The sequence below is a fragment of the Nelumbo lutea genome, chromosome 7 (assembly GCF_056320005.1).
Source record: "Nelumbo lutea isolate HS-2025 chromosome 7, American lotus-T2T, whole genome shotgun sequence".
In the NCBI taxonomy this organism is placed as follows: domain Eukaryota; kingdom Viridiplantae; phylum Streptophyta; class Magnoliopsida; order Proteales; family Nelumbonaceae; genus Nelumbo; species Nelumbo lutea.
The window spans coordinates 22450713-22473797 of record NC_142690.1 but is presented as its reverse complement, the minus strand read 5'-3'; the positions used below and the strand labels follow the sequence as shown (position 1 = coordinate 22473797).

Genomic DNA, 23085 nt, shown 5'->3' with positions numbered 1-23085 from the left:
ATTGGAACAATTCCGAAGATGACACAACTGCAACAGCTTGAGAGGAACCCAAATAAAAAAGAAACCGCACCATGCCACCATTTTGCATTTTCGATAGCTAAGTTCAAAAGTAGCAACTATCGCCTCTGTTGGGAATTGGGGTCATTGAAACTTAGAGAAGAAGCTCTGAGGCATGTCTGAAGACACTGTCTTTAGAACGTTATTTACCATCACTCAGTTTCACTGAATTTGTTATTGAGTTATAGGCAAATCTGTTCTCAGGACACAACATAGCATTGGGCAAGAATCTGCAACCAACAAAGTTGAAGCTAAAGAAACCTTCTGTAATTGGATTGAGAGAGACAAGAGTGATTTTCGAAACTTATGTGTTCAAATGTTTGATTCACGCTCCTTAAATAATTAATTGATGAAACTTGGATTGAGAGAGACAGGACGGACTGGTTCCCGATTTTTCTGATCCGACCGCCAGGTCCAGTCCGGTTTTGAAAACCATGATTAAATGTATAGTCTCTAGTGAGAGAAATATGACAAACCAAAAGAGAAATATTACGTGATAGAATCTTGAGATAACTTCGCCTGACAGATAGGAATGGGAACTTTATTTATCACGAGACCCACCTTTATTGAAAAGAAAATGGAGAAATGTTGGTCAGCTTTACCCCCCCTAATCAACCCTAACCTTAACCCTACCTAAAATCCCTATACCGTTAGGCTTGGGTTGGGCCCAATCCAACTTCCCTCCCATTGTGATAGGATATTATACACTTCCCAGGTCATTCCAGTTTCTTCAACAATCATTGACACAACAAATTTCAGTTCTTAGAGCTACAACAATTAAAGGGATTACAACTAAGGCTACAACAGATTTGGACTCCTATAAATGAGTTAGGCAAAAATGAAATTCCAATGCAAGAAAATGAATCTCCTTATTCTGATTTAATTTTTCTATCTAGTTTTTCCTCTTTCTTTTCCTTGATCTGAATAAACAACCTGAATGTCCACACCCCTACAACAGTTGCTTCAATTGGGGCTAGCCAATAAACAAATATAAGCTCCTTAGTTGTATGATCTCCTCGAGCATAAGCCCTTCCTATAGCCTGCATAAGTAAAATATAATTAATTAACAATATTGAAACTTGTAATATCGAAATCTAGAAAATGGAAAAATGCTGCCTCATAACCATTGATCTTTCCATGGTTTTCAAAACTGGATCAGACCAGACGGTCAGACCAGAAAAATCGGGAACCGGTCATTCGATCAGTTCCGTTTCACCCTAAAACTGTATTTTCGCCAAAAAACATTGATTTGGTTAACAAATCGTTGATCGATTGATCGAATTGTTGAATCGTTGACCTAGACAATGATTTTTGGCCATTATTTATTTATTTATCATTATTTTTTTTGTCAATATAGACCATCCATTCAAACCGGACAGTTGGACATTTGACCAAAAAAAACCGATCCCCTGAATGATTCCCTATCCAGTTCGGTTTTAAAAACCTTAGATTCTTTCAAATTACTTACAGAAATAGGGTTCATGCATCCACCGGTCAGACCAGAACCAAGTATGTGAAAAGCTAGCCTGCAGATGCTATATATCCATGTTCTTAGAAAGAAATTGTTAGGGTGATTCTGAGTAGCTTCAAGTCTAATTACTATAACTGCGAATGCCAGAATTCCTTCAATTAATACACCTCGGATCATGTCAACCTTCAGGAGTGGTTCATAGCCTATATGAGGAAAAATCTGAAGGATAAGATTTGATGCAATAATAGCTCCCATTACCTGAAATTAAGTCCAAAACTTAGTAAAATCGAATCCACTATTTCAAAATTTAGTAGACCAAATGATTCAACATCTTTGGAAGAAGTTTTTTTTTTTTTTCAAATATCAATCTTTACTTCTTTAGTGTGTAAGCTGTTGTATAATTTCTATGTAACTTAATTTTAAGAAAACACATATCCATTTATGAAGAGAATACAGCGTATTTCCTCTTGCATCAAAAGCAGCCTTTCCATAATTGTTTCATGTTATTTATTTAGATATTTGTTTATTTATTTTGTCTTGGGGAATTGGATGGTTATATGGGAACTAAATAATCTCTAGTGAGATTGAGGATTTTATTAATAAAAAACACCACCAGCTGTTCTTCAAGTAAATTATTTCTTAAAACAAAATACTATTAATTAGACAATTAATTAAGTGTGATGTTAAGTCTATGAAGTTTGGTTCTTCTTTAATGAAGTTGTTACGTACGTTCCTTGAATTCCTGGTTGAGGCCGGCTCCATGACCTAATCCTTGGTCTGTTAGGTATTTTGGTCCATGACCCAATCCGTTTTTATATATTTGGGTCCCATTCCCATATATATTGCACCTGTTTCTAGAGTTCTATACGAGAGAAAACAAATTTAAAGAGAAGGGTTTTAGGTGTAAAGGGGGTTAAGGTTTGTGAGAGGTTGTTCATATTACTTAATACTCTATAGTTGTTATATTTGGGTCCCATATAATTAAATTATTAAAATATGTAGAAATAAGATTAATAAGAAACATACTTTTCGTTCCCTTTTGTAAAATTCCATATTAATCTTTATTTACTTGAAATTGACTCGATAAAACAATACTAATTGTAAAAGAAGAAGGGAAAAATCCATCTTTCCTACATGCTTTATCATCCCAATTCAAAAGAATATATGAAGAGAAATAAAAGCATCTTCTACTTCCAAGAGACCCACCATAGAACGGCCATCTCTTACTATCAGTCCCTATTATCTGATCCTTAAATAAATTGTTTTTTGCTGCTATTAGTTCAAATATGTCATTTTGTGCCATTCATTCTATAAACTTAGAAAGTAATTATTTTTATTGTCTCTGTCTTTGAATGGGTCAAAACCGAGCAAGTTATGTTATTTCTCCCCCTCCTTTTTCTTATTTGACTTTGTTTCCTTGTAATTAATCTTAATGTTTTCCAAATTCAAATGGATTTGATTTTCTTCCACATGGAAAAGTAGTCTAGAGCTCAAGAGAAATCTCTAAATTCCTCTCCCAACCCTTTATTCATGGAAAAAAAATCTCTCCCAAAAGACTTTGTCATGCTGCAACCATCCACTAGGGTCGTATTTGGTTTGAAGGAAAAAGTAGGGAAAGGAAGGGAAATCTATACAATGTTTGTGGTTCCCTATATTTCTCTTTCTTTCCTTACATTTTCCTTCAAACCAACCATAACCAAGAGGTATTCAACACGATCAAAACAACCAATGCAAAGTAAGATATAGAAACATGGACATTGGGATTGAACATGTGATCAATCGAATGGTTTTCTATTTGATGTATAGTCTAGATTGGTCATAAGAACCCTCCACAAGGAAAAAATAGATTAATTCGTGTAGAAAAGCTAGCTACTTGAGCCCGGGGCTGCTACTCACACCCTACCATAAGGCAGTTTAGCCATACATCTAAAAGTATCTTCCATGAATGACAACATACAAGTACAGAAGATGTTTTTGGTGTACAATTATAGTATCTTGTGGTGAATGACCTTTAACCTGAGTCTTTTATAGAGATTCTCCAAATGATCCCTAATGCTGTGTTTGGTTTGAAAGAAAAGGTAGGAGAAAGAAGAGAGGGTAAGGAAACCTAAGGTTTTAAAAACCGGACCGGACATATGGATCAACAGTTTGACCTTTCGGCTAAAAACAGCTTTTGGCCCAAGAGCAGTTTTAGTTTAGGGTGAAGCAAAACTGATTACCTGACTGATTCCCAGGTCAACTGGTCCAACCATTCAGTCCAGTTCAATTTTTAAAACCATAAGAAAACCTATACAAACCTTGTATGGGTTTCCCTATCCTTTTCTTTCAAATCAAACACAGCTTAAGGGTTTAACTTATTTGTCTTCTCTTTCTTGCTGTGACAATGGTCACATGCAAATGCTAGCGTGTTCATATTTTATTGAAAGGTCACAAGGACAGTCACAGCAGAGGTAAACTCCTTGCTACCTGCCAAATAATAATCTCTTCTTTCTTATCAAATTCTCCATCAGAAAAATAATTATTATTTTCATGACTGGTATTTGTCGGGGAAGACTTGGATTACAAAGTGGGACTTAGAACTGATTTGAACATCTAGCCAATCCAAATGGTCCTCCTGGGGTGTACAGTTCAGAGTTGCTTTCTTCCATATTAAAATATATCTTTTTTCCATTTATCATAGTTGTTAGTTGATTGAACATGCATTGGAGTGCTGGGAACAGCGTACAAGTTTGTCAAACTTGTGCGTTTGATATATTTAATGAAAAGTACATTACAGCCAACTGTAGAATTCTAAATTCCATTGGAATTCTATATAATTCAAAATGATAAATACTCACACCCTAAAACACCAATACCCGCCTGTGAATTGACATCAATTCCAATCTGGCATCTACCCCAATTGTACAATGGGGCTAAGAATTCTTATGGTGTGTTGAACAGTCATTCTTCCATTTTAATATTTGGGCTTTATTCATGTGAATGGGTGTAATTCCCATTGACATAGAAATAAATGAAGATTAATTAAAAAGAAAACTACTTAAAAAAAAGTAAGAAGCAAACCAAATGAGATGAAAGTAAATCAGGTATATATATTGTCTCCATCCTTGCAAGGTCTAAGTTAATAAACAAATACAATTAAGACAAGATCATTAAAGCTATATATGCTTAGATTGATAGAAAATAATAAGAGAAAAATAGAAAGTCGAGGAAAAATGTGAAAGGAATTATCTGAAATTCCTTAATAAGAGTGGATCTTGGGTGGGATTGATTTAGCAATCTTTTTTTTTGCTTCATGGAGGCTACACAAGGAGGGGTTGCCCATCCCCCTCACTTAATCCCCCAACCCTGGTGGGGTAGCAGGATTTGATCCCCGGTCTCTATTCCAACGAGTCAAAGATCCTATGAATTGAGCCACCAACTAGGAGCAGAGCTAGGGGGAACCATGGGAGTCATGCTCCCTCCTTTGCTGGAATCCGAATCAAAATCTTTTGGAATTAGAATCAGCCGGGATAGTCTATTCCCATAATCTGTTTGATTCATACAGGAATAGGAATGAAAATTGGAACCAACAGGAATGGAATTTCATTCGACCCAAGGGAGGGGCAGGGAATGGTCATACCCTCAAATGGGAAAATGCCAATCCACCCAGAATGGGAATAGGATTCCGATTCTGCTCAACTAAACAGTTAGAACCGGAATAGCCCATTCCAATTCTGATTCCTAACCCCTAGTAACGGGGCCTTAATTTCCTTGACAACTTTCCCTATTTGTTAATTAAGAAATTTCACTCAACTTCTATTTGTTTCTCTTTTATTTTCAAAACTGGTACCCTATTTGCATGCACCAAACAAGTAGCGCACCTAAGTTTTAACTTGAATAGGAATTTTTTTACGAATAATTGAATAGTTATTTTATTATTACATTTTTTTTCTTTAAAAAGACCTTTCTATACTCTTAGTTTGTGACTTATGGCTTGAGCAAAAAAGTATTCCATTTTGACATTTTGACAAGTTCAATAAAATTTAATAATGAGCAATAATTCTTCGTCACATAATTAAACATTTTCTGGGTACCACTACCAGTAGTTCTATGGTAGCCATAGGAATGTAAATCTTGCACACTCAGGCTCTTAATGTTGCAACCCACAAGGCCACAAACATACACAGTGCATCATTTACAGCCTCTTAAGGCTTTCTCTTCTCTCCCAGAAGCTAAAAGCTCTGGGTTAAGGAACACCAAACTTCAGAGTTCAGAGCTTATTGAGAAAACATGAGAATAATAAATGATCAACCATATCTGCTGGGATCATCCAAGAAAACAAAAGCCAGAATTGGCATATATAAGCCATTAATGTCCACACTCAACAAACAAAACCCAATTCAGAAAACGAATTACTGAAAGAAATTAAACCAATAAAAACAAGACTCAAATTGAGCAACAAGTTAACCATCATTCATTCATTCAACAAGTTAATCATATCAAATCCATGCAAGAATCAACAGAAACCCAATGAATTTAATTAATCTATAAAAAAACATAGAAACATGCAGCTAACCTGAGCAGGAATTCTTGCACCAAGAGTGAACAAGAGCCTACTGTGCTTCCCAGAAATGGCCTGAGACAACACTGTGAGAGGATTATAAGACGCACCTCTCAATATCTTACTCAACCATCCATAAAAGAACAACCTCAACACGTATAGAATGCCCTTGATTATTTCTCCTCTGGGATCCGACTTAAACCCTAGAAAATTGTTTACAAACAGGCTGCTGAGAGTTCTTGACCATACACAGATGAAAGACATGAGAAAATCCGAGAAGATCACTTGATTTCCGGCCATTGTTGATGTTTGTTGTCTTTCCTCACCAAGACTTTTCTTTCTTTGGCTGCATAAATAGCCAAAGAAGAAGAGTTCCTTGACGTTGAATCTGCCATTTTATGCCTTTTTCTAATCCTTCTTGCTTTGGTTTTCAGACTTGTTGACCAGTGGGAGACAGAGCTCCAATTGACTGGTTATAAGCAAGCTTGCCAGTTGTCAACAAGGGCCACGTCGTTGATTGTTTAGTCGTATGCATGTGATATTAGGACTGGGAAATGTTACAATGAGGGTACCCTATGATAATCTGTCTGGACCCATTATCCAATAGGTCTCGCCTAAGAAATCATCACAAACACTGTCAAGATGAGATGAGTTTTGGCTTCCGCTTATTAGTATTTGATTTGTCTTCAAAACCGAAAAATAGTTGATAAACATTTTGCTATAATTTATTAACAATTAAGCACTATTAGGTGCCATCTCATCAAAACAATTAAGCATTTATATGAAACTTTCACATGCACGTAAATCAAGAGCAAAAAGTTATCTATAATTAAGCATACGAAACCCTATAATAGAACAAATGCTGATTTGGTGATGATATACCACCATTTATTTGATAAATAAACCATACCAAACACTACTTTAATCTAGCCATCAGATGTCTAAGCTAGTTAGGTGGTCTATTAACTCTGTGTTTGATTTAAAGGAAAAAGTAAGGAAAGGTAAAGAAAGCTTTAGAAATCATATATAAGTTTCTCTCCCTTTTCCTTCATTTCTCTACTTTTTTTCCATCCAACCAAACATAACCTAATAGAATCTGGTCTTTGCTTTGGAAAGGTATGGCTGAGATCATCCAATCCTACTGAATGTGGGTGCAAACAATCTATAAGATCTGCTCTATGGTGGGCCCTTTCTCTTTACTCAATTGGGTTTGATTATCCTGTGCTCTTTGTGTGAAAAGAAAGCTATTTGATCACCAAACAAAAGAATCCTGCATCCAACAAAAGTACCTCCTCCAACCACCTATGAGGCTGAAGTTTGAAGAGAAAATATATAAAAGTTTTGCCCTTTGTGCTCTACAATGGCCGACCTGATTACAACCCCTATTAAATTATGCAAAAGAGAAAATGGATGAAGATTTCCAATTGTTTATTTAATGCATCGACCATTTGTAGAAAATTCTATGTATGTAAAGAGACATATAACCTAACCCTGTAACACCTATCTTCTCTTGAGAAAGTTGTCATGTTAGGGGACATTGTAAAGGCTATATGCAGGTAGAAATAGTATTTCTTACCTTGTTGTGAAAGGAGAACTATAAGAATGGGATAATCACTTAAACTTTCCCTTTTTTTACAAATAATTGAACATAGTATATCTAAGATTTTAAAATCCTATTCTTGTTCAAGGAAATTATCCTTTATAGGAATGGCGCAGGGTGAGCCGGGGCCAGTTTTTGCCTACCCTCATCTCTGCCCCATACTTTGGTCCAATCCGATCCAGTCCAATTTGAGTCCATTATAAATGGATCAGATCAAATCCAATCCAATGAAGGTTTTGAAACAATTTGGACTGGTCTAATTCAATATTTGGATCATTCAATCTGTTCAAATTCATTATGATTTAGATTGGTTTCAACCCAAACCCAGTCCATTTGCACATATATCTTATCTTATATCAATGGATCAAATATTGGTTTAATCCAACCCAATCCAATATAAATTTGTTACAGATGGAACAGACCTAATCCAATCTAAAAAGTATTTTGGACCAGATTGGTCAAATCCAATGTTTTATTGGCCCGTTCAATCCGTCTAAATTGATTTTGGGCTGAACAGGGTCCAATCCAAAACCGGTCCATTGACACCCTTACCCATACCCCACGAGAAATAGGGATCCCCAAATTTATCCTGCCCCGCCCCATCCCACCCCAACCCCATTCAAGTGAATAAAATATTATATAATGTTATAGGTGTCATATTATAATATTTATAAATAAAATAAATTAAAATTTCACATTATATTATACACATATCATAACATTATCTATTTGGGCAGCCTCCGGGTGAGGTGGACCCGGGTCACCAAAGTTTCGGGTTTTTTAAACAGAACCCATCCCGAACCCGATCAGTAGTAAAAAAATCTGCCTCGACTGGGGCAGGGCAAATAGGAGCCCCGAGTCAGATTGCCATCTCTAATTTAAATGGGTTTCATTACTCACTTCAATGAATGAATAACAAAGGTTAAGTTGTAGTTGAACTTGAACCTCCATTATTAGTAGAAACCCACCCTATATATGCTCAGGCAATCTGAATAGAGAACAACTAAGGTTTACTATGTATGCACATTTACAACATGACCATATATACTAATAATTTGAATATGTGCTTGCATATTTATTTGAAAAGTAAAGAGAGATTTTTGCAAAGGTCAAAGTATAGAAGAGATTTCAGCATTTATCAGAAAACACGGGGAAGTTTAAGCAATTTTCCCCAAAAGAAAATGAAAGAACAGGATGTAAACACAAAAAACACCCAAAAGTTATGGTTCAGTGTTTTTGTGATTATGTCCATGGATGATCTTTTTGAGACTAACTATTTTTAGTTCAATTGGTTTTCAACCCTGGCAAACAAGCTTAGTATACATAGAGATCACTGGATCAACTCAAAAGCTTAGTATAAAATAGGGGTATTTGACATTTTGAATGTTTATAGGTCTGAAGTAAAATTCAAAAATCTGCATTAAGCTTATTCGTACTTTTTCATATATAGGGGCAGAACTGAATAACTTATTGCTTCATCTTTTAATAGATAAAATTAAAAAATTAATAGAGTATTCAAGCATATAGTAATCGATTCAATTTCAGCTTCGGCCATTAAGTGACTTATACAACCTCTTAAATAAAAAGAAATAATTCATTCAATTCAACCACTTCAGCTGTTCTGAAACTGCCTTTTGAAAACACATGGTTATTAAATGATGAAGCCAAGAATACATCCAAAATGATATTCATGCCTAATGTCTCGTACATAACGAATTTATTACATTTCTCACGTAAAAAGTCTATCAAAATCTGTCTTGGTCTTCTCCTGTCACCTGCCACTGGCTCTACAAGTTCACTCTATTTCGTATATGTAGCTCTCTGGTAATTCAATTTTGTCCCACGATGTAGGTCTCATCTTACTTTAACCATACAATTAGGGTTAGAAGTTTAAAATATATATCAAGGTTTTTAACCCACCGTTGACTCGGATGCTTGAACTGTTCGAACTGTTACTCGTTTAATTTTTTGGGTCTAGTTTTCATAAAACCTGGAATTTGTTAAAAAACCATTGACAAGTCAACGAATTGGATGACCCAGATGGTTGAACTGTCAAACCGGCAATTTGGTAAGTGGGCAACGGTTCAACTGTCGATCTATACTTTTTAGTCCATTTTTTAGGTTTAAAAATAAAAAAATTCCCCAAAAGTTCCAACTCGAGCCCCCCCCCCCTTCTCTTTTTACATGTTTTCAGTTTTTCTCTTTTTTTTTGCATTTTTGGATATATATTTTTCGTAAATATTAAGCATTTTTTATAAGTTTTAAGATATTTCAGACATTTATTTAGCTATTTATAATTTTATATCATTTTCTAGATATTTATACAGGTTATATATATATATATATATATATATATATACACATATGTGTATATAATATATCATTTTTTAGTATTTTAATTATGATATCACTGGACTGGACCATTTGACCCGCTCAGTCGAACTGGTGACCCACGACCCATTGAAAAAACCGGGTCATCCTTTGGGTTGATTTTAAAAACATTGGTATATATGGTTCTGTCATTAAGATTGTGTTTGATTTGAAGGAAAAACTAAGGAAAAGAAGAAAAACCTTTATAATTTCTCTCTTTCCCATCATTTCCCTATTTTTTCCTTCAAACCAAACATAACATAAGACTATGTTTGGTTTGAAGAAAAAAGTAGGGAAAGGAAGAGAAAAGTATCAAAACCCATATAACGTTTGTAGAGATGATCAAAGGAATTGATTGATAGTATGCCATAAATTTTGGGATAATTTGTGGCAATGGGACTACCGAGGGAGCGTGGGTCAATTTGGGTGGGCTTGGATTGAGAACTTGTCAATATTGGATGGCTCGAAAGCCCGGGCCCGATACATATGTGAATTCTTCAAATTCAAATTCGGGTACCCGACTTGCTCCTCTTCAGTAAATATAATTGCAATCTTGGTGATTTGGAATATGGAGGCCATGTCGTCATCTATATAAGATGGTTAATCATGATTTACATTAATTGTGTTATAATCAAATGAAAGAACTTATTTGTCAACGCCTTTATGAAGATGGGAGCAATTTGGTCATTTTACAAAACTCCAAGTACTCTCACCAGCTTTCCTAATGAAATGATGCTTTATGGCAATAACCTATGGAACACTAGATTCTTGGCAATTGCAGATTTGTTTTTGTTTTCACAGTATACGATTGTTCTGTTTTTGTTTGAGGTATTCCAATTTTCTTTTAATTAGCTAAATGGCTTGACTTGTAATGCTTATCACACTAATATACTTTACTCAGGGTCCGTTTGATTTATAATTGGAGTCGGAATTGGAAAAATCCATTTTTATATTTTGTTTGATTCATATAAAAATAGAATTTCATTCTCAAGGGAAGGGCAGAGAATGGTTATTCTTTCAAATGAGAGAATATCATTTTAGCAAGAATGAGAATGAGATTCCAATTTTGTCCAAACAAACAGTTGAAATCGGAATAGCCCATTTCAATTCTGATTCCAGACCCCTATTCCTGCAAATGGGCCTCAATTGACAACGAAACAATTGTATTTTACTTTATTGATGCCTAAAATAAAATTCTTTGCCGATCGAAATTGAAAGCTCAGCACCTATAGAAATAATTAAATTGATCTGGTATTCTGGTGTCTGATGGGGATGCACTTAATGTTATTAATTCATTGTTGGAAAAGCAATGTTTTAAAAATCGACTCAGTACCGGAGAAGCTTTGGCCACCGATTTTTGTGTCAATATTTCAATTGTCTATTTTGAACAACATTTTAAAAAAATGACTTAGAAATTGAACCGTTATAGGCACCAGTTTCTGGGTCAACGGTCCGACCGTCCAGTTTGAATAGACAGCCTATTCTGACAGTAAAATTAGAAAAATAAAAAATGTGGTAAAAAATCATTGAACGGGTCAACGGTTTTTTACCAGATTCTAGGTTTTGGGTAAAAATAAACTGATTACCAGATTCTAGGTTTCGGGTCAACGTTGATTTTGAATGAGTGGTCAGTTAAATTAAAGGTAAATTGCTGAAACCTTCCATTATCTTTCATTCTTTCAGACATAGTTGCAATTAGATCTCTTTGTTATAACTCTCTAAGAAGAGGCATGAAAATATTCAAAATACTCATGCAGTTGCTTTTGACCAAAATGTTTATTTTTCAAAATTTTCTTTTCATATGAATTGATAGTTCAAACCCTTCCAATCTCTTTTGTGAATTAGATTTATTTTTCAAATTTGCCCTTGATATCAATCGCTCAAAGATAAAGTTGTAACTTTAAATTCTTTATTTTATTGTTGTTTATAAAGTTTGTATTATTGTTTTTCTTTTGTAGAAACCGACCTCAACAGTAATTGCATGGGTATTTTGGACATTTTGGTGCCTCTTGTTAGAGGATTCTAACATAGGGGGTCTACTTGCAATTGCGTCAGAAAGTTCATGAGAGGTAATTGTAATTGTCAAACTATAGGGGAGGTTTCAGAAATTTATCCAAAATTAAAAAATAGTTAAAATAAAAGAAAAACAGCCAATAACCATTGTTTGGGTCAAACGGGCTGGCAGTTCAACTGCCCAGATCATCGGGTTGCTAACAAAGTCAATGGTTTTTGGTCAAGAAACAGGTTAAGGGTGAAATAGAACTAGTTGCCTAAATGATTCCCGGGCCAAATGGTCTAACCATCCATGACGGTTCAAAAGCCATAGAGGAAAATGCTCACCCAATGTTTTTAAACTGCTGTTGACCTAGACAGTCGGCCCCGGAATCATCCAAGCAACTCAACTGATTCCGTTTCACCATCAACTTGGTCCTTGGCCAAAAACCGTTGATTTGGTCAATGACCCTCTGGCCCAGGTGATCGAACCATCAACCTGTTCAACCCGTTTAACGATTTTAGGTCATTTTTATTTTAACTATTTTTTTAATATTTTATTTTTTTCAATTAAATAGATAAACTATTCAATTTCAACTAAAAGGTCAAACCGTCAACCCAGTAACCGGTGGACAGAACAGCTCCGATTCCTGATCAGTTTTTAAAACCTTTGTGCAGTTATGCTCAAGTACTCACCCTCGTTCGCGGATAAGAAAGATCATAAGCGAATGTAGGTGAAGAATGGCTCAAATTCTCAACTGCTCTTTTTTTTAACTCTTCTAACATGTAATACTTATTGAGTCATTTCTCATATATACACTTGGTCAGTGGTTCCAGTTTCATGGAAGATGTACTCAACTCTGATTGTATTTGGAGATTTACAAACAATGAATTTAATTAGGGGTGAGCATTATTTAGTTAAAATCGAAAAATTAAATCAAAATTTTTGGTTTTGATTTTTTTAGTTTTTGATTATTTTGGTTTAGTTATTTCAGCTTTGTAAAATTCCGGTTTTGGTTTTGGTTTTCAGGTTTAAAAATCCGGTTAACTAAAAAAAACTGAATTAATCGAACTTTATTGTCTATAATATATATATATATATATATATATATATAACATATAATACATATATAATATGTATAAAATATATTTTTTAATATATAATATATATTAAAATATACATAGTGTTGAAATTCGGTTTTAACCGAAATAACCAAAAATCACATAAAAATTTTTGGTTTTTCAATATTTTGGTTTTAATTCAATTTTTCATTTAAATTTTCAATTTTTAATCAATTTAATCGTTTGCTCACCCTTAAATTTCATTGTCGACATCTTTGACAAAGGCGTTTTGACTAAAAATAGGGTATTTCTTCATTGATAGGTTTCATAGGGTTTAGTCGTAGGAAGAAAAAGAGAGATACAGTAACCAGTAAACCACTTTTGACGTTGCTCCATCAGGTGTGGCTTCAAGGAAAATCCCTTTCGCACATAGACAATCGAGACTGACTGCATCATTTTTGAGCCAAGAGTTCTAAATTGGAATGGGAATGGGATATTCCAATTCCAACTGTTTGGTTGGAATGGGGGAATGGTCATTCCCTCCCCTCCCTTGGGGAATGAAATCTCATTGTGGCTTATTCCAATTTCCATTCCAAATCTTGTCTGAACCAAATAGATTATGGGAATCTGATTTCAAAAAAATTGTGATTCTAATTCCGATTTTCATTCTAGCTATGAACCAAACCTTTACTGTAAGTAAACAATAGAGTAACGAAATCATATTTTAAGCTTATTATCTTCTGGTGAGTAAATCTCCATTATGTAGTGCATGCCTATATGGATTTATCTATGGATGCAAAATGGTCAGATTAATCCAAATCAAGGTATATCCAAATCCGATCCGATCAGATCTCACTCATACTGATTTGGATTTGAATTCGATAAATGTTGGATATCCAAATATGATCCAATCATATTTAATTTTTTTAAAAATAATAAATTATTAAAAGAAAAGGAAATATAACAGTTTAAATAATGAAAAACAAAATATAAAAATATTTTCCAATTATTTTCATCATATATATGCATGCTTTTTATAAAAAAAATAATTAATATAAAAAATTACAATATAAATAACATATTTATAAATAAATTTTATATATATATATATATAATCGGATTGAATCATGATCTGATCCATTTGCACCCCTAGCTAGATTTATCGTTTATATGATAAAAGGCGAATTAAAAGGCCTATACACTTTCATACTGCTCATAGGGTGTCAATGGGTTTGGCTTCAACCACCGTTGCATGCACTCTCTTAAACAAATAGAGTGCCCATGGTGGTGTTTGGAACCATGGGCGTTTATTCAATAAACGCTGCCGTATAGGCGCCACTTCAGCATTTAGCCCATCATGCCGATCCGTATGCATAGTGACTTACAAAGGTAGACATCGATTTATGTTCATGCCTACCGTTGGGGGAAGCTTCACTTGAGCGCTTTCCCCAATGGGTAAACGTTTATTCATTGTTTTGCTAATGTGGTGCCTAATTGTCAATAAATGATTTCATTATTACTTTTCTCGATTTTGTAAACAAATCAAATACAAATATTTAGTGAATAAACAAAAGTTATACCAAACACATACCATATCAGATACAAACCATCTTCAAGTGGTGTAGTTCATAGGAGGACTCTTTTAGTTTTATATGATATTTTTTTCTCTATGTCATTGCTGAATGAACGGTTAATAATTTATTATACACTTTCAATGTTTCTTTATCAAGTGAACATAAATATTTTGAACATGATTTCTAAAGGTTATATATAACGTTAAAATTCAATGAATTGTGGAGTATTTTCTAATACTTTATACTAGTTTATAATGTAAGTCGTTGTTTTTAAAACCGGACTGGATCAGACGGTCGGACCGGAAAAATCGGGAATCAGTCACCTGACCCGTTCCATTTTCCTCCAAAACTACTTTTTCCCTAAAACTATTGATTTGGGTCAGCAAACTATTGAACCGGCCGGTTAACCGTTCGAACAATTTTGACCATTTTCTAATTTTTTATTTTTTTGTCAAAACAGGCGACCGTTCAAGATGAGTAGTCAAACCGTTCAAACCGATAACTGAACCCGTAACCTGTTCGGTCACCGGTTTATTTTTAAAAACCATGATGCAAATTCTTATGTTTTTTTTGGTATTGCCAGGCCAGACTCTTGCATATGCATCGGATTTTAATTTTTTTCAGAGTCCATATCCATGTAACATTGGCTATGTATATACCTAGACTGGTATCCTATATATCAATAGGGGTGAACTCGAGCCAGGTTCATGTGGATATTGGTTGGGTTTGAAGGTATTTTTTTAATATGTTATATACACTCATCTTTTATTGGGCTTTATACCTGAATATAAGAGTTAAATTAATTAATTATATATATATATATATATATAATTAAAAAATTATATAAATAAAATGCATAATACATGTGTGTTTATATCATAGATCAAAGTATCGATATAACTTTGTGTATTGGTACTAATTGATGCGCTTTTTATTTATTTTTAAATTTCAGTTTTAAGTATAATTATATATATTATTATTTAATAAAAAGGGTTCCTGAAAACACCAGTAAACAGGTGTATCAGCACCCAAAAATACGATATGATACAGTGTTTGATACTTTAAACCTTAGTTTGTGCATGTTTGTGCATGGATGTGAGTTTAAGTTAATCATATGCATATTGTAAATATTTAAGGGTCTATTTGATTTACAATGGGAATTGGAATTAAAATTTATTGGAATCAGAATCAGAATGGTCTATTATCCCACTTGTTTGGGTCAAACAAGAATTAGAATCAAAATCAGAGTCAGCTGAAATGGATTCTCATTTCCAAGAAAGGGAAGAGAAAATTGGCTATTCCCTAAAATAAGGGAATGTCACTCCATCAAAAATGAAAATCAGATTCCAAATCTGTTCAGCCAAATGGTTGAAATCGGAATGCACCATTCCAATTTCAATTTCAGATCCCTATTCATGTGAACCAAAGGAAGAATGCATGTATCATTCAAGCAATCTGAGATTCTAGGTTGGGTTGGGTTGGGCGTGGGCTACATGAGACTTTAACCCAAGCCCCAAATCAAGTTTGAGTCAGGCCCAATCAATGTGGTTGGGGTGTAGCTCGAAGCCTAAAACAAAGTCAACCCGAATCGTGGAACATCTCAGGTTGGGCCGCCCAAGTTCTAGTCCAACCTAATTATCGTTAGGGGTGCAACTTAGGTGGGCCCAACCCGAATCCAAATCAGCCCAGCCCGAAATTTTATATGGGTTGGGTTCGGGCCTGGGTCTAGCCTTTAGGTAGTCAGAAGCTGATCCAATTATACACATGTATATATGTGTTAATTATGCATATATATTTACATATATACATATATGTTTGTATATATTTGTATATATATACATTTATATACATATTTACCTATTTATATACATATTTTGCATGCATATATACATATTTGTATAAATACATACATACATACGTATATATATATATATATATATATATATATATATATATATATATATATATATATATATATATATATATAGTATAATTTTAGAATGAGTTTATTGACCAACCCAAGCCCAGCCCGGGTCCGAGCCCAACCCGAATTCATCAAAGTAGTGCAGGCTAGGCTCGGGTATTAAGCTTAGTCCGGGCTCGAGCCTTAAGCCTAAATTAATTTTAGAATCAGGCCCAGATTGACCATAAACACAGCCCAATCCACCCGACTTGCACCCCTAATTATCGTATGAATCTACTGTGAATTGGATCAGAGCCTAGATCTATCAAAAGACTCCGTATGGGTTTTAAAGAATTGGACCGGAGCCTAGGGCTTATTTCAAAGTTACCTACCCAATGTGTACTGGCTTATCCAAAAACTTTACACAAACATCAGAGAGAGAGAGATTTGTACAATTTCAGACGATTACAAAAGGAACCTAAAATTGAATTACGAGAAGAAATCAGGGCTGCCTCTTCATTCTGAATTAGGTTTTTCTATGCTGTTTTTCCTCCTGCTTTTTCCTTGGGCTGAATAAATAACCTGAATGTCCAGACACCCAAAAGAGCCGCCCCAATGGGTGCGAGCCAGTGCACAAATATGTGCCCCTTATTTATATGACTCCCTTGAACATAAGCCCATCCAATGGCCTACACAATTCAAGCATAACATAACAAAACCAATCCTTGCATCAGTGGATTTTAGCTTGAAACTTGTTGAATATCAGGAAAAAAACAGTGTTAGTACACATAATTAAATCTTGGCCAAGTACTTACAGAAGCAGGGTTCATGTATCCACCAGTAACATTAGAACCTAGTATATGTAGACCAATTTTAGAGACACTACATATCCATGTTTTCAAGAAGAAATTATTGGGGTGACTCTGAGCAGCTTCTAGTGAGATGACAATGATAGAGAATGTCAGAGCTCCTTCAGTTAATGCACCTTGAAGGATTCCCACACTAAGGAGGGGTTCATAGCCTATTTCAGGAAGGAACTCGGTGATGAGTCTAACAGCAATAATAGATCCCAGTGCCTGAAAGTTAGTCCAAATGTTAAGGAAATCAAAATCTAATCATCTAAACAAGAAAGCCATAGTGAGGGAGATGATTTAAATGCTTCAGACCATGAACAAAAGGTTACAGATTGTCATTCATTAGGTGTATCGCTTTTTCCTCTCTTTAGCTCAATCAAAGTTTCGATCCTCCCAAACAAGCTCTTACACATACACAGACATGGGCTTAAAACAGATTCTTTTAGATGGTGACTGATTAACTCTTATCCTGACCTTAACTAAGCAGCACCATACTACTCCAAAGGATAATTGGTTTGTGGTGGCTGAATTACTAGCTGAGCTAGAATTTTTATTTTGATGGTGTCAGATTTTCTCTCATAAAAGATTCTTCAATAGAGCTAGCTGTTGTTGGCAATAAGAAAACATTATATTCCTATTCCTCCCTGGTTGCAGCAAGGTTTTAAAAATCAACTTGGAATTAGAACAGTTCTGGCCATCGGTTTTTGGGTCGATGGTTGACCGTTTGGCTCAAATGGATGGTTTGTTTTAACTTAAAAAATAAAATTAATTAATATTAAAATAAAAAAATGATTAAAACCGCTAAATCAATCAAATGGGCCAACAGTTTGACTATCTGGGTCAATGGCTCACTGACCAAATCAATAGTTTTTGGCCAAGGACCAGGTTAAGGGTAAAATGAAACCAATTGCCTGAACAGTTTCTAGGCCGAATGGTCTGATCATCGGGTTGCAGTGTACTCTTTTTGAGGATGCATGGTTCTAGTGATCCAGTTTCAAAGTAATGAAATATTCATAGTTTGCCCAAAAAAAATGCTAAGCAAGTTGAATCTCTGTTATTTCATTTTGATCAAGTTTCCCTCATATTGGAGTAGGTATTATTGACTATTTATGGTTCAAAATAAACTATATTCATGCATGTTTTGGGTTTTATGCGTTTTACTTTTAGGTTATATTTAGTTTGAAGGAAAATGTAGGGAAAGGAAGAAAAAGGTAGGGAAACCTTTACAAATCTTGTATTGGTTTTCCTGTCTTCCCTTCCTTTCCCTACCTTTTCCTTCAAATCAAACATAACCTTAAGTTTATTTTGACTAAATGTAACTATTTTTTGTTGGTATAGGAGTTTAACTGGCTCCCTACAGAGCGCACACCACAGCATTGTGTCAATTCACGACTGTATTCACTGCCCCCTTCCCCCCAACTAACGGATCTTCTTTATAATATAAATATGAAAACATGCTGTAAACAAGTAGGAATAGCAACGGGTAGGGGTGGCAACGAGTCGAACTCTTTACGAGCTACCCAAGCTCAAATATATATATATATATATAGAAAATAATATATATAATTAAAATATTATAATTCTTAATATTTAAATATCAAATAAAAATATTTTTATATATAATTTCTTATTTTTATAAAACCTTATTTCTCAAATTGAGCTCGAGCTCAATGTTCTAGCTCAAACCAAGCTCGAGCTCAAGCCTCGTACTATTCGGCTCGGCTTGGCTTGAATCCACCCCTAGCAACGAGGCACCGATCATATTCTCCATCTCCGACCCTGATTTTGGAATAAATTCCTATCCCTAACTTTAATCCCCATTAGGGATAAAAGTTGTTCTCCATTCCTGATCCCCAACAGGGACCCAAATGTTTAAAATTTTTTAGTTAATAGTATTTTTTGAAAAATAATTTTATTTTAAAATAAATATAAATTTTAAAATATAAATAATCTTTTAAATACATATTGATATATAAATAATATAAATGTTAAATATATAATATATATAACCGGGGTTGGGGTGGGACGGGAACCTCATTCCCCATCCCCGACCAGAACCCCAGCCATAGATCCCTACTAATCTCCATCCCCATCCCCACCCCACCAAAGCAATCCCCATCCCTGACCCAAATGACCCCATCGGGTCAGGAGAATCAGGTATTTGCCGAACATAGGGAAAATTGCCATCCTTACTATTCAATATGGCATATCCTCAGGTACCACTATAGAGGCTAGTATTCTGCCCAGAGTGAACCTATATGTTAAATTCAAGCCGAAAAAGACCATCATTGGATAGGGCTGTTAATGGATCGAGTCTGATTTGGGACAATAGGGCGTACCAAAACCAAACTACTTGTTAACCGGGTCCATCAAGTCTGACCCAATTAAACCCGAATATACTTGGTATCTTAATTATCAATGATAATAAATTAGCCAAAAAGTTATCAATGATAATATATAAAACCTTAATATATAAAATCTCAAGTAAAATACTAATGGTTTTCATGTTGACAATATATATATAAATTTATCCTTTTAAATATAAAATATAACTACGTATAAAAAATCAGGAAATCATTATATATTATCACCTGTATAATCTATATACAGGTCTGAATCAGTTCGGAGCAGAAAGAAAGGGTCTCGAGCCAATTATTATTCAGGGTCTTGTACTACTTTCGCAGCAAATGCTTTTTTGTTCTCATATAAAAAGGAAAAAAAATAAATACCACCTACGCCCTAGCCCCTAGTTACTATAAAACCGGTCTAAACTGAGATTGAAAACAGGAAAAAAAAAAAAGAATATGCCACCTTGATAGCATGAATTAAATATATAAGAAAAACTTATCTAGCCAAACTTGACCCAACTACTAGTCAAGTGATTGATGACCAACCTCCAGCCTTGGCCAGATTTAATTGTGATATCGGAAAGAATATGATATGGAAAGATTTTTGACCGTCAGGAGAATTCATAAACATTATAGCCAATCAAGTGTTATTTATCAAAATTCATTAGTGGGTTTTGATTGATCAAAATTCTTTCAATACGGTATCTTTTTCACATCATATTTTCCCTAACTTTTAAACTTTTGTCTTTGAAGTTGGCCATTTGGATTAGGATGCAATTTCATTTGAACCATTGCATATATAGATTCAGATAATTTCTTTAATTGACTGAAATTTCAAGTCAGTGGAAATAAGGTGATGTTTGGCATTGATAATGATTCCTTACACGGTTACATCTAATTTTGTGAAAATGGTGATTACTGAAATTAGTGATTTTCCAAAAATTACTCTTTTTGGGTTACTTGGTTTCACTTCTTTCATGTCAGTCAATTTTTTTAGAAAAATCACCTTTGAGTTTTGACATTCCAATTTTTTAGAACACCTTTCCACCCCTGCCACATAGGATGCCACCTCATCCAACAAAAATTAGAATCACCTGAAAATCAGGGAATCACTGATGAATGTGATGACCCCTCGCCCAAGCCGATTTCAGGGAGCGATTTTTTGCTGATTTCCCAGAAATCGGCATAATCTGCCAACAAAACAAAGAAAATATCACTGATTCTTCAATGTCTGATGTGGGTACAACGTGGCACCCATTTCTGGGAAATCAGCATCATTGCCAGCCAAACATCACCTAAATACAGTGGCATCTATGAAAAATAAAGAGAATAGACCTATACATAAAGGATCTGGGCATCAAAAATGACTCCAGTCCGAATTCAAGTTTTTTCTTTGATTTATTTATTAATTTTGTTTTCTTCTCTGTGTTACTGTGTAGTGTGATTCATTAATTGCACTATTTTCTTAGAAAATAGAAGCGCAATTTAAAGGATAACAAGAGAACACACATGAAATATCAAGTCTCATATAGGCCAATTCATCAACAACCAATTAATTAATTAATGAAAAAGAAGCAAGAAAACCAAAAGCCAAAATCAGCAAGTGATTGATATCCACGCTCTACAAACCAAAACGAGTTCAGAACTTCAGATAACAACCAACTAAAAGAAACCCGATCGATGTTTTTATTCAAACCAATCATAACTTCTTCAAGGATCGAACAACAAATCAATACAAAAACCAATTAAAACCAGAACGAATTCATTTGAGACCATTCGTCTTAGTTGAACTTTCTTAGACATATATATATATATATATATATATATATATATATATATATATACTTTTACATTGCACCAAATCCAAATACCAATCAGAAAACCAGAACGAATTCAACTGATAAATTCATTTTGAAACGAACCCAAAACATGTTCAAATTTGAAGAGCAAAATCCAATTTATTCTCTATGAAGAAGTATCTGAACGAGAAGCTACTAACCTGGGCAGGAATTCTTGAACCAACACTGTATAAAATCCGAGTGTTGTTCCCAGAAATGGCTCCAGATAATACTGACTCTGAGAGAGGATTGTATTCTCCACTGTAAGTCTTACACAACCATGCAAAACAGTACATGCTCAAGAGATCAAGAATATTCTCGATAACTTCTCCGCTGGGTTTAGACCCTAAACCCAGAAACTTACACACAAAGAATTTGTTGAGAGATCCAGACCATAGCCACGCGAATGAAATGATGAAATCCGATAAAATGACTTGATTTTTGGCCATTAGTTGGTTTTTGCTTCCTCTTGTTCAGATTGTTCTTCTCTTGGCTACTCAAATATATATAGCAGTAGCAGCAGCAGCACAACTCCTCAGGCATCTTAGTTCTTTCCTGTTATCTTTTTGGGAAAATATAATTCTATATAGTTCATATTGACGTCAAGGAAAATCAATAAATTAAGAGGTTGTTTGCTTAATTTACTAATAAAAAGTCTTTAATTTGTAAAGGAGTTTGATCTGATAAGTTAATCGGAACCCTATTTGCCAGATCTGATACGTTAGTGCATATCGTGATTATAAAGGTTTGACTGGCCAAAAAAATGATCATATATAGGGTTAACCACATGAACCCTATTTGCCATTTTGTTCTATTGTTTAATGTCATATCTATTATTAAATTTTGAATATTTAAATCATTTGTTACTACTTGGCGGCCATGTCATTTTTTAACTCGCAACAGACTACTTCTTAAGGGTGTTGTAAGTGGTTTTTTATGCACATCATTAGACCATCTTAATCTACTTTCTCTTATTTTATCATTTATCCGAGTTATTTATAGGTTCCTTCAAATGATTTCATTTCTAATCCTATCCTTTCTAATTTTCCACTCATCCATATAAAAATCCGCACTTCTCTTATGCTCATTTTTGGACATGTTTATTAATTTCCCACACTATATACAACATAGCCTTAGTTTTAGAAATTTATTTTTAATCTAGGTGGTATTCACCTATCACATAAGACTCTAGATAAACCCTTCCCATTTTGCCTATCTTATGCTAATCCTATGGGTGACATCCTCCTCAATCTCTCCCTTATTATGAATTATCAAACCTAGGGTGTGGTAAGTATGGTTAACGGAACACCCAAACCTTGAGGATTGTGAGTAGGAGTGCAACTTTTCCGAGTTAGGGTTGGAATTTTGGCAAAATTTCAATGGGCCCAACCCAAAGCCCGAGCTTAAAACAGTATAAACTGTTAACTCGGGCCAACCCGAGTTGCACCCCTAATTGTGGGTCAACTAAGTGGGAGG

At 34.5% G+C, this 23085-nt stretch overlaps 2 protein-coding genes across 2 annotated transcripts; both read right to left on the bottom strand.

Annotated features, from left to right (window-relative positions):
• Positions 1-582: 582 nt before the first annotated feature.
• Positions 583-6496, bottom strand: LOC148845630 (putative aquaporin SIP2-1). The gene is made up of 3 exons (XM_088955384.1): positions 6084-6496; positions 1526-1786; positions 583-1097 (listed from the first exon to the last, which is right to left on the bottom strand). Exons 1-3 carry the CDS (start codon positions 6366-6368, stop codon positions 927-929), a joined length of 717 nt encoding a protein of 238 aa, XP_088811510.1. The 5' UTR covers positions 6369-6496; the 3' UTR covers positions 583-926.
• Positions 6497-16909: 10413 nt separating this feature from the next.
• LOC148845629 (putative aquaporin SIP2-1) lies at positions 16910-22155 on the bottom strand. Its single transcript, XM_088952687.1, has 3 exons — positions 21771-22155; positions 17385-17645; positions 16910-17258 (listed from the first exon to the last, which is right to left on the bottom strand). The coding sequence occupies exons 1-3, from the start codon at positions 22056-22058 to the stop codon at positions 17106-17108; spliced, it is 702 nt and encodes a 233-aa protein (XP_088808813.1). The 5' UTR covers positions 22059-22155; the 3' UTR covers positions 16910-17105.
• Positions 22156-23085: the final 930 nt, after the last annotated feature.

Coding starts and splice junctions, on each gene's coding strand:
- LOC148845630 (XM_088955384.1), bottom strand. CDS start 6,368: ATGGCCGGAAATCAAGTGATCTTCTCGGATTTTCTCATGTCTTTCATC. Junction 1,787..6,083: donor GTGCAAGAATTCCTGCTCAG/GTTAGCTGCATG, acceptor ACTTAATTTCAG/GTAATGGGAGCTATTATTGC. Junction 1,098..1,525: donor GATGCATGAACCCTATTTCT/GTAAGTAATTTG, acceptor TTACTTATGCAG/GCTATAGGAAGGGCTTATGC.
- LOC148845629 (XM_088952687.1), bottom strand. CDS start 22,058: ATGGCCAAAAATCAAGTCATTTTATCGGATTTCATCATTTCATTCGCG. Junction 17,646..21,770: donor GTTCAAGAATTCCTGCCCAG/GTTAGTAGCTTC, acceptor ACTAACTTTCAG/GCACTGGGATCTATTATTGC. Junction 17,259..17,384: donor GATACATGAACCCTGCTTCT/GTAAGTACTTGG, acceptor TGAATTGTGTAG/GCCATTGGATGGGCTTATGT.